At 28.1% G+C, this 11,911-nt stretch overlaps 2 protein-coding genes across 3 annotated transcripts in view; one reads left to right on the top strand and one right to left on the bottom strand.

Moving 5' to 3' along the window:
- The window catches only part of LOC122272569 (uncharacterized), a 568,266-nt gene that overhangs the window by 11,982 nt on the left and 544,373 nt on the right, over positions 1-11,911 (top strand). The window contains exon 4 of one of the 2 annotated variants that reach the window (XM_043056405.2): positions 6,421-9,263. The exons of the other annotated variant lie outside the window; for it this stretch is intronic. Coding sequence (XP_042912339.1) covers positions 6,421-6,445 — 25 coding nt within the window. The 3' untranslated portion in view covers positions 6,446-9,263. Of the gene's footprint in view, positions 1-6,420; positions 9,264-11,911 lie in introns of those variants that run through there. 2 annotated transcript variants of the gene reach the window in all.
- LOC107439990 (uncharacterized) overlaps positions 1-11,911 on the bottom strand; it is a 235,103-nt gene that overhangs the window by 185,859 nt on the left and 37,333 nt on the right. The window lies entirely within an intron of this gene.

Raw genomic sequence — 11,911 nt, 5'->3', positions numbered from 1 at the left:
TAAGGGATACACTATATCAGACATTAATTAAAACTGAACATAAATTATAAATTGACTTATTGCAGTTTAAAAAGGGTCCCTATAAAATACTAAATCTAGCAATTACTTACATAAACGATATAATAAATATTGGGAATTCAATTGGACAAAAATTTTAATGGTTGTTAATTGACTTTTTTTTAATTTTTACCTGTTAGGAAATATTCTTGAATTATAAAATTCAACCTGAAGGAAAATTTTAGATTCCGCATATACCTAAATATGTTTAAAAATTAAAATAACTAAATAGAGTTTTCACTATAGTGAATTAAGCTACGCAAAACAGCAATTTTCATCTTAGACATAAAACAACTCAATAGCTACATCAACATGTTAAAAAAGAATTCTGTTAATAATGTAAAATTACATTTAATAGTTTTTGAGTTATAACAGAGTGAAACTCGCTCTGTAAAAATTGTTTAAGACGATTGTGGCAATAGTTTTATTTAATATAAACGAATCAAAACTTTTGAAAATGAGCCGCATGAAGTTTGCAGATATAACAGTAAAAGTAGACTAAGTTAGAAAATAAAATCCATTTTAGTTCTATCTGCACTTCAGTCATGGCGAACTAATATTAATCAGTAATAATATAAGTCTAATCTAAGAGGGTGTGAGAGGTTCATTTTAGACGAATTACCTTTGCGAGCTCTCATCAACTATAATTAAAATATAGTATTAAAAACTGATGTATTAAACAATCAACGAAAGCAATAGTTTCGGGGTTTGGCGAGTGATAGCGAAGCAGGGATCCAGTAAACTGAAAATAAAAAATACGCCTTACTTAGCTAATAATTTTTGGAACAATTATTTTATAGATGCTGTATCTCCTGATTTCAGAGGAAATTTTTTTTTAGAGTCTTAGCAAAATATTAAATATCTTTTCTTAATTTAGCAAAGTTCAATTATAAAGATTTCGTCCACCGTTACATACAAGTAATCGAAATAAATGTTTCGAACTTAAAAAATTAAGTGTTTGCACAGATTAAGTTGTTCACAGTCGCATAATTCTTGCTTTTCTTTCGCTATCACTACAAAGAATTTTAATCAAAAGTGATATGATATTGTTGAGTTTCTTGCTTTTACGAACAAATATCTTCATTTTTTTATTAATTTTTTTTTCGTTGCCGTTTCGTCGTGCAATTTGCCCCAGATCCCGAAGCACTCTGCAACCAACTTCGTGAGCTATTCCGGGGGTATGCTTGGGACACTAAAGCGATCAGGGCTCTAGCTTAACTAACAATTAATAATATATTCGAGAGTAAAACATTCGTATTAAGCAATATCACGCATGGAGAGCGATCAGGGATCCTCCCGATTTAGCTTAGCGAAAACTATTCGCAATAGAATTGTGTGTCTTTTGTCGATACATTGACAATTCGTATTGCCTTAAATTTCTAAATATTTTTGGAACAATTCAATTGTGAAATTGCGTTGTTTTACGAACGAATATTAATTTACATTAATGTCTAGATTTTTTGCTATAAAATAGGCAATCCATCTCAGATCGTAATCTGAAATCAATTTCTTAAAAAAGTTTCGGAGGTTGGCGAATGATAGTAAGCATTTTTTAACGAATGTAATTAATTTATTATTACTGACGCATATTCCTAATAGACAAGATTTTTTGTTCCTTATGATAACTTTGAAACACTGAAACTTAGTCGAAAAATTTACGCTTTTTACTTAAAAAAATATATTTAAAATCACGTTCTTTTTTAAAACTACACTCTCGGAATAACTGGGAAAAAGTATATTTTAGTTGTCTAATTTCATAATTTTCTTTTGTCAAGATATTTTTCAAACTTGTAGAATTTATTTTATATCGGAAAATACTTGTCTATTTTAAATATTTTATGACTTGTGAATAGATAGCAAATCATTTTTTTCAACAATAAAACATAAATAATTTTCAGTTCGTCTGAGATTCGTAAAACAATCATTATAAACATTGGTGTTTTAACTTTCAACACATAGCTGTCAAATGGGAAGACGCACGTTAATCGTTTCGTTTTAGCCAACCCATAATTCATATTAAATAGTATGAAAATATTAAAACGGCTGTCATCTTGCGATTTGACCTCTGAATTGACAGTCACAAACTTTTAATGTATTTAGACTAGTATATATTTATTCTCAAAAGTATATAAAATAATTTTTTTGGAGCAAAAATTCTAAATTAGAACTCAATAATTTAAAATATATTATAATTATTTGCCAATAAATAATTATAATATATTATTGCTCAGTGCCAGACTGATCATGGGTTAGAGTTCCCTTGCCGTCAGGTTAACAGTGGGAGGTTTTCCCCTCCATGTAACGCAAATCCGGGTTAGTTCCATCAAAAAATCTTCCACGAAGGCAAATTCCTCTCAATACTTGATCCAAGAGCTCTTTTGTGTTCCCGATTGGGTTAAAATTACTAGGCTATGGAGTTGAACACGGGTTGTCGTAAACCCAAAATTGGGACTGCTGTTCAACGACTGTTATATTCTAAAATAAAAGCAAAATAATCAGAGTGCATGAGAGGAAAGCTTTAAAGACTCATATATTATGTCTCAAGAACTATTAGTCCGATTTCGTTCAAATTTTGTATTTTGGCCTTTTCAAATTACATAGTATTAAATGATGTAAAAATGTATATGCCATAGAAAGTTTTTCGAACCTTAGTAAATAAAAAATAACAAAAAAGTTTTAAAAATTATTTTTTCCATGAATTTTTTTTTATGGAATAACTTAATTTTATAATTATGAGATTGGTTTATTTAAAAAAATTATCAAGACATGGTAGACTACGCGAAAAAGGAAATTAGCATAAAGGAATCTATACATTTGCGCTCACTCCTCACATAACTAACGCAAAATTTTCTCGTTAAGGAATTTAGTTTTAAATTTAAAAAAAAAATACAAATTTTGGACGAAGTCGGCCGAATAGTTTCTAAGGTAACCAATTTTAAAATGATCACGTAATTAGAATTTGATTTATCCATAACTGTTACATCAATTTCGCACTAAGTTTTGTATTTTCAAATTGCATTCTTAAAAAATAGGTAAAAGCAATTAAAAAATTCCATAAAACTCCACATTTTCCAAGTATTATTAAATAAATTAATAAAAAATAATACATAATTATTATAAATTATTTTTTCCGGGAAATAACTCGCGCACAGCCCTACCAACCAGGCTACGCCATACACGGTGTTCCCACGACTCTCGCCGTTAGTCAAATAATAATATTCTTGCTTTATCTAATACAATTGCTTTATAAAGATTTCTTTCGGTACAATTGTTCGACGCATAAAACCCTAATTTCGGGCCGAGTTTGAACATTATATCTAAATATAAAAGATTTTCATAATGCAAAAGTTTCCTGCCATTTTAATTATAAAGAAAATAATTATTGAAACTACCAAAAATTCACTAACGAAACTGTCTTCACGTAAACGAGTCTTATTGTTCTATACAAAATTGTTGTTAACTAAATAAGTCATATTGTTTTATACAAAATGCTTGTGATTCACTCAATTAGCTTCATAAGGAAAAAAGTTTATGAAACTAAACATAAATAGTTACACAAGAAAAAAGAATGAGACTAAAAACGATTGTATAATATAAGCGTACTTTTCATCCAATTTTTTTTTCTTCTTAAATTTAGTCATAGTGAACTCATTTTTGGTCCATTAAAATGAATGGGCAGATCATATTATATTGAAATTTTTTCTACATGAAATTGACTAGATATTAAAATAAATGAAATTAAAATAATTAAGTAAAAAATAATACGAACTATGGCAGAGTTGCAAACAAAAATAGAAAAAAAAGAAGAAAAGATTTCAGGCAAAATTTAAATTAAGTCTCCAAAAATTTAGATAAAATGCTGCTTCATGTTTTAAATTGTGTTGAATAACTTTACAAAAAATCATTTGAAATTCGAAAAATTTCAAATGGATTTTATTTACAGATTTTAAAGTTGAATTTTGAGAAAACTTGTTTTTCTTTTCTTTATATTCCTTCCTTTATTTCCTGGTATGAATTAATGCATTTAAATAATTTCAATGTTTCTTTTTTAATGTATTTAAATAAAATCTTCTCTATTATCGGGCTTTCAAAGCTAATTTGTGTCTTTTTTTTTGTCAGTAAATAACATAATTGATTCTTAAATTAATGTTTTTTCTTTCAAATTATCGCTACGTTCTACAAGGGACAAAAAACTATAATAACCTCAAATTGTTTCTACTAGTAAAAGAGCCATGCTTTAAAGCAGCAATCTATTACTGAAATTGAGAAACGAGCGCTTTTTCTCCTAAGAGAAGAATTCTTTTCAAAGGCGCAAAATGCGCTAGTTACCCCACTGATTATGAACGAATGTTTATTTTTCATTATCGTCACTAGAGGGCTGCACTAGTTCAAAAAGACTAGCTTTTTCTAAAACACAAAGCTAATACCGATTTTGTTTTCCTTACTAATAATGGCAAAAATTGACATCAGGTGACAGACAGTTTAAAAACATTTTCATAATATTTTCAACGCGGGATTGTCTTGCAATTTAGTTTTTGNGCATAGGAAGATTAAACGAGTAGCAAACGCATAAAGAAAAGGAAGGCATAAAAAATACAAGAAATTAAAAATAACGTGCAATTGAAAACGCGGTCAATTTAGTAACGCATGAAAGCAACTATATAATATAAAATAAACACTTAAGAAAAGCATACGCTAGAAGTAAAGCAAAAAAAAAATATATGTATAAATATTTTGTAAAGTAAACATGGGTAAAATTATAACGCATTGAGAAAAGTAAGTGGAAATATACAGAGTAATGGAAAGCGTAAACTATTTATTAAAGAATAGAGTAGAAAAACGGAAAAAAGTAAAAGCAACACATAATAGAAATAAATACGTAAAAGTAACCTACAGAGAAATAAAAAAAAGTCAAGTTAAAAGTGTATAATAAGTAAAAAATAATATATAACGCGTAAAAAGGTAAAGTTTAAATTCAACACTGTCGTCTAACGCTGAAAGACAAGTAAAGAGTAATATACATATTTACGCTTAAAATAAAAAGGAAGTAAAAGTGGAAAAGTAAGGCATAAGAAAAGTAAGAATTAATTTATAAGAAAAAATCAACAACAAAAAAGTAGAATGTAAAATGTAATGCATGTAACAAGTTTGTAAAAGTAACACGTAAAAAATTAAACGCGTAGAAGTGGCACCGCAAATAAAAGTGAACATAACAACTCCCAAAATTAAGTTTAATGTGCAATATAAGAAAACTAACTAAATTGACGCATAAGAAAATTATAAATTACGCATAGTATTAAGCGCTTAAAAGTAACGCATAAGAAAAGCAAACATGTAAAAATAACGTATATGAAACAGAAGAAAAACTATATCGTTACTCATTCATATGTTAAAGTAAATAAGGATTGATAAGAAAAATCGTGAATAAAGATTTCTTTGTTTCAAATGTTGATATCTATTGATATAAATAAAAAGAGTATTGACATCTAAACTGAATAATTAAACAATAAATTAAATGTACCATGTTAGACTTAAACTTGTGATGTTTGGTTATATAGAAATCTTTTTTCACGCCCTTTTAATACGGCTGTGAAGGAATCGGTCTTTTCTTATCGTAGAGAGTCGATGTCATTGAGATAATAAAGAATTTAATTAATGAACACAAACATCAAAGTATGAGAGAATAATCTATCAAGTTTTAGAAAAAATTGTGGATACCTGAGATTAGAGTTTAGTTAGGGGAATCAAATTTAGATTTCACAAATTAAGTAACTTTAAGGTATTATGAAAGAATATATTGAATTAAATTTAGTGAATAATTAGTTAAACATACAAAAATGATTAGTCTTTTGAACAAGCGTAATAATGCTCATAGTAACAATCACTACATTTAACCAGACAAAAATAAATTACGAATTTACATCTTTTTAAAAAGAATTGTTTTAGTTTTTTTAAAAAAAAAAAACATTTTAAACTGATGGTTTAACAGTAAAAGTTTTTCGATAATGATTTGTTATACATTTCATGTTTAAATGTTTTTATATAATTTAGTAAGTGGTTTTCAAACAGATCATTATTAAACTAATGTTGCAGTTAAGAATAAAAAAAAAATTTCGAATACACTTGTTAATAAAATTTTGAAATGTTTAATGGTACAATTACGATTAAAAGTACCTTTATTCAGTTACGGTAGAGGGACCATGACCTTGCACCACACAGTATAGTGGTCTCAAGTATGGCTTCACTTTTCTGAAGTTCTCTTTTCCTGTCTCTACTCTATAAATAAGAAACAATGCTTTTTGCAAACATTATGAATTGTAGGAGCATGTTATAAAGAGGTAATATAGTGTATTTTCATTACAGGATCTTAAACGGAATAGACTTGTAACAGTGATTGCTGAAATCGATAAGTCGCAGAAGTATTATGGTCTGCTATAATTCTACGTATGCCACCTTTGTCGTTGCTGTATTTCTATTTATCTGAGAACAATTCAATTTAAAATTTTCATGAAAGTGTGAACGTACAATTCCCTTCAGCGGAGAGATTTGATTGCGAAACTTTCATTGAAAGAGGATTATTACCTATGAGGTTAAACGTGAACGTGCATATAAAAGGACCGAAGTCTGTAAAGGCAGCCAAGATAACTTATTAAAATTTTTGTTTATACTTATATTTTTATTATTTATACTACATATTTGATCTTCTGATTCTTGTGAATTTAATTAAAATGTATTGCGTGTGTGTTTCTTCCTTTAACCCTAAAACATGAAATAAGGTATTGAAAACAAGAATATGTTTACTCTTTAATATAGTCTCGAAATAACATATCCTAAAATCAGCATCTTAATTTTATCGAAGTAAAATTGCTGATGGAGTGATAAAAGTCGTTTTTTTAACTTGTTGAACATAATTGAACTAATTTGGAAATCGCTTTGTTATTTTGTAGCTTTGTTACGAGTAATCAAGCTTAGTTAGATAAGGGATACACTATATCAGACATTAATTAAAACTGAACATAAATTATAAATTGACTTATTGCAGTTTAAAAAGGGTCCCTATAAAATACTAAATCTAGCAATTACTTACATAAACGATATAATAAATATTGGGAATTCAATTGGAAAAAATTTTAATGGTTGTTAATTGACTTTTTTTTAATTTTTACCTGTTAGGAAATATTCTTGAATTATAAAATTCAACCTGAAGGAAAATTTTAGATTCCGCATATACCTAAATATGTTTAAAAATTAAAATAACTAAATAGAGTTTTCACTATAGTGAATTAAGCTACGCAAAACAGCAATTTTCATCTTAGACATAAAACAACTCAATAGCTACATCAACATGTTAAAAAAGAATTCTGTTAATAATGTAAAATTACATTTAATAGTTTTTGAGTTATAACAGAGTGAAACTCGCTCTGTAAAAATTGTTTAAGACGATTGTGGCAATAGTTTTATTTAATATAAACGAATCAAAACTTTTGAAAATGAGCCGCATGAAGTTTGCAGATATAACAGTAAAAGTAGACTAAGTTAGAAAATAAAATCCATTTTAGTTCTATCTGCACTTCAGTCATGGCGAACTAATATTAATCAGTAATAATATAAGTCTAATCTAAGAGGGTGTGAGAGGTTCATTTTAGACGAATTACCTTTGCGAGCTCTCATCAACTATAATTAAAATATAGTATTAAAAACTGATGTATTAAACAATCAACGAAAGCAATAGTTTCGGGGTTTGGCGAGTGATAGCGAAGCAGGGATCCAGTAAACTGAAAATAAAAAATACGCCTTACTTAGCTAATAATTTTTGGAACAATTATTTTATAGATGCTGTATCTCCTGATTTCAGAGGAAATTTTTCTTTAGAGTCTTAGCAAAATATTTAATATCTTTTCTTAATTTAACAAAGTTCAATTATAAAGATTTCGTCCACCGTTACATACAAGTAATCGAAATAAATGTTTCGAACTTAAAAAATTAAGTGTTTGCACAGATTAAGTTGTTCACAGTCGCATAATTCTTGCTTTTATTTCGCTATCACTACAAAGAATTTTAATCAAAAGTGATATGATATTGTTGAGTTTCTTGCTTTTACGAACAAATATCTTCATTTTTTTATTAATTTTTGTTGTTGTTGCTGTTTCGTCGTGCAATTTGCCCCAGATCCCGAAGCAATCTGCAACCAACTTCGTGAGCTATTCCGGGGGTATGCTTGGGACACTAAAGCGATCAGGGCTCTAGCTTAACTACAATTAATAATATATTCGAGAGTAAAACATTCGTATTAAGCAATATCAAGTTAAACGCATGGAGAGCGATCAGGGATCCTCCCGATTTAGTTTAGCGAAAACTATTCGCAATAGAATTGTGTGTCTTTTGTCGATACATTGACAATGAACAATTCGTATTGCCTTAAATTTCTAAATATTTTTGGAACAATTCAATTGTGAAATTGCGTTGTTTTACGAACGAATATTAATTAACATTAATGTCTAAATTTTTTGCTATAAAATAGGCAATCCATCTCAGATCGTAATCTGAAATCAATTTCTTAAAAAAGTTTCGGAGGTTGGCGAATGATAGTAAGCATTTTTTAACGAATGTAATTAATTTATTATTACTGACGCATATTCCTAATAGACAAGATGTTTTGTTCCTTATGATTACTTTGAAACACTGAAACTTAGTCGAAAAATTTACGCTTTTTACTTAAAAAAATATATTTAAAATCACGTTCTTTTTTAAAACGACACTCTCGGAATAACTGGCGGAAAAAGTATATTTTAGTTGTCTAATTTCATAATTTTCTTTTGTCAAGATATTTTTCAAACTTGTAGAATTTATTTTATATCGGAAAATACTTGTCTATTTTAAATATTTTATGACTTGTGAATAAATAGCAAATCATTTTTTTTCATCAATAAAACATAAATAATTTTCAGTTCGTCTGAGATTCGTAAAACAATCATTATAAACGTTGGTGTTTTAACTTTCAACACAAAGCTGTCAAATGGGAAGACGCACGTTAATCGTTTCGTTTTAGCCAACCCATAATTCATATTAAATAGTATGAAAATATTAAAACGGCTGTCATCTTGCGATTTGGCCTCTGAAATGACAGTCATCAACTTTTAATGTATTTAGACTAGTATATATTTATTCTCAAAAGTATATAAAATGAATATTTTTTGCAGCAAAAATTCTAAATTAGAACTCAATAATTTAAAATATATTATAATTATTTGCCAATAAATAATTATAATATATTATTGCTCAGTGCCAGACTGATCATGGGTTAGAGTTCCCTTGCCGTCAGGTTAACAATGGGAGGTTTTCCCCTCCATGGAACGCAAATCCGCGTTAGTTCCATCAAAAACTCTTCCACGAAGGCAAATTCCTCTCAATACTTGATCCAGGAGCTCTTTTGTGTTCCGGATTGGGTTTAAAATTACTAGGCTATGGAGTTGAACACGTAAACCCAAAATTGGGACTGCTGTTCAACGACTGTTATATTCTAAAATAAAAACAAAATAATCAGAGTGCATGAGAGGAAAGCTTTAAAGACTCAAATATTATGTCTCAAGAACTATTAGTCCGATTTCGTTCAAATTTTGTATTTTGGCCTTTTCAAATTACATAGTATTAAATGATGTAAAAATGTATATGCCATAGAAAGTTTTTCGAGCCTTATTAAAAAAGTTTTAAAAATTATTTTTTCCATGAATTTTTTTTTATGGAATAACTTAACTTTATAATTATGAGATTGGTTTATTTAAAAAAATTATCAAGACATGGTAGACTACGCGAAAAAGGAAATTAGCATAAAGGAATCTATACGTTTGCACTCACATAACTAACGCAAAATTTTCTCGTTAAGGAATTTAGTTTTAAATTTTAAAAAAAAAATACAAATTTTGGACGAAGTCGGCCGAATAGTTTCTAAGGTAACCAATTCTAAAATGATCACGTAATTAGAATTTGATTTATCCATAACTGTTCGATCAATTTCGCACTAAGTTTTGTATTTTCAAATTGCATTCTTAAAAAATAGGTAAAAGCAATTAAAAAATTCCATAAAACTCCACATTTTCCAAGTATTATTAAATAAATTAATAAAAAATAATACATAATTATTATAAATTATTTTTTCCGGGAAATAACTCGCGCACAGCCCTACCAACCTGGCCACGCCATACACGGTGTTCCCACGACTTTAGGGTATACTCTCGCCATTAGTCAAATAATAATATTCTTGCTTTATCTAATACAATTGCTTTATAAAGATTTCTTTCGGTACAATTGTTCGACGCATAAAACCCTAATTTCGGGCCGAGTTTGAACATTATATCTAAATATAAAAGATTTTCATAATGCAAAAGTTTCCTGCCATTTTAATTATAAAGAAAATAATTATTGAAACTACCAAAAATTCACTAACGAAACTGTCTTCACGTAAACGAGTCTTATTGTTCTATACAAAATTGTTGTTAACTAAATAAGTCATATTGTTTTATACAAAATGCTTGTGATTCACTCAATTAGCTTCATAAGGAAAAAAGTTTATGAAACTAAACATAAATAGTTACACAAGAAAAAAGAATGAGACTAAAAACGATTGTATAATATAAGCGTACTTTTCATCCAATTTTTTTTTCTTCTTAAATTTAGTCATAGTGAACTCATTTTTGGTCCATTAAAATGAATGGGCAGATCATATTATATTGAAATTTTTTCTACATGAAATTGACTAGATATTAAAATAAATGAAATTAAAATAATTAAGTAAAAAATAATACGAACTATGGCAGAGTTGCAAACAAAAATAGAAAAAAAGAAGAAAAGATTTCAGGCAAAATTTAAGTTAAGTCTCCAAAAATTTAGATAAAATGCTGCTTCATGTTTTAAATTGTGTTGAATAACTTTACAAAAAATCATTTGAAATTCGAAAAATTTCAAATGGATTTTATTTACAGATTTTAAAGTTGAATTTTGAGAAAACTTGTTTTTCTTTTCTTTATATTCCTTCCTTTATTTCCTGGTATGAATTAATGCATTTAAATAATTTCAATGTTTCTTTTTTAATGTATTTAAATAAAATCTTCTCTATTATCGGGCTTTCAAAGCTAATTTGTGTCTTTTTTGTCAGTAAATAACATAATTGATTCTTAAATTAATGCTTTTTCTTTCAAATTATCGCTACGTTCTACAAGGGACAAAAAACTATAATAACCTCAAATTGTTTCTACTAGTAAAAGAGCCATGCTTTAAAGCAGCAATCTATTACTGAAATTGAGAAACGAACGCTTTTTCTCCTAAGAGAAGAATTCTTTTCAAATGCGCTAGTTACCCCACTGATTATGAACGAATGTTTATTTTTCATTATCGTCACTAGAGGGCTGCACTAGTTCAAAAATACTAGCTTTTTCTAAAACACAAAGCTAATACCGATTTTGTTTTCCTTACTAATAATGGCAAAAATTGACATCAGGTGACAGACAGTTTAAAAACATTTTCATAATATTTTCAACGCGGGATTGTCTTGCAATTTAGTATTTGTAAATAAACGGTTTCTCCTTTTACAGTGCGCAAAAAAAGAACAGAATTAATTTGAATAACTTTTTATCTAATGATTGGATCTCCACGTTCTAGTACTCAATCTTAAAGGTTAAAGGGGGTAAATACTAATTATTTAATGCAGACAATATTTTAAGCTACGAAATCAGACACAAATCGAACTTTCTCTGAATAAAAAAGAATTTTTTTCGGGGGATTCGGATTTTTGATAGACAAAATAAAAGGGGTAGTCGCAATCGCAATCCGGGAAATATGGTTCCAATAGTTAGGTCAG

Source organism: Parasteatoda tepidariorum, chromosome 9 (assembly GCF_043381705.1).
Source record: "Parasteatoda tepidariorum isolate YZ-2023 chromosome 9, CAS_Ptep_4.0, whole genome shotgun sequence".
Lineage (NCBI taxonomy): Eukaryota > Metazoa > Arthropoda > Arachnida > Araneae > Theridiidae > Parasteatoda > Parasteatoda tepidariorum.
This window is presented reverse-complemented; position numbering and strand designations above follow the sequence as displayed.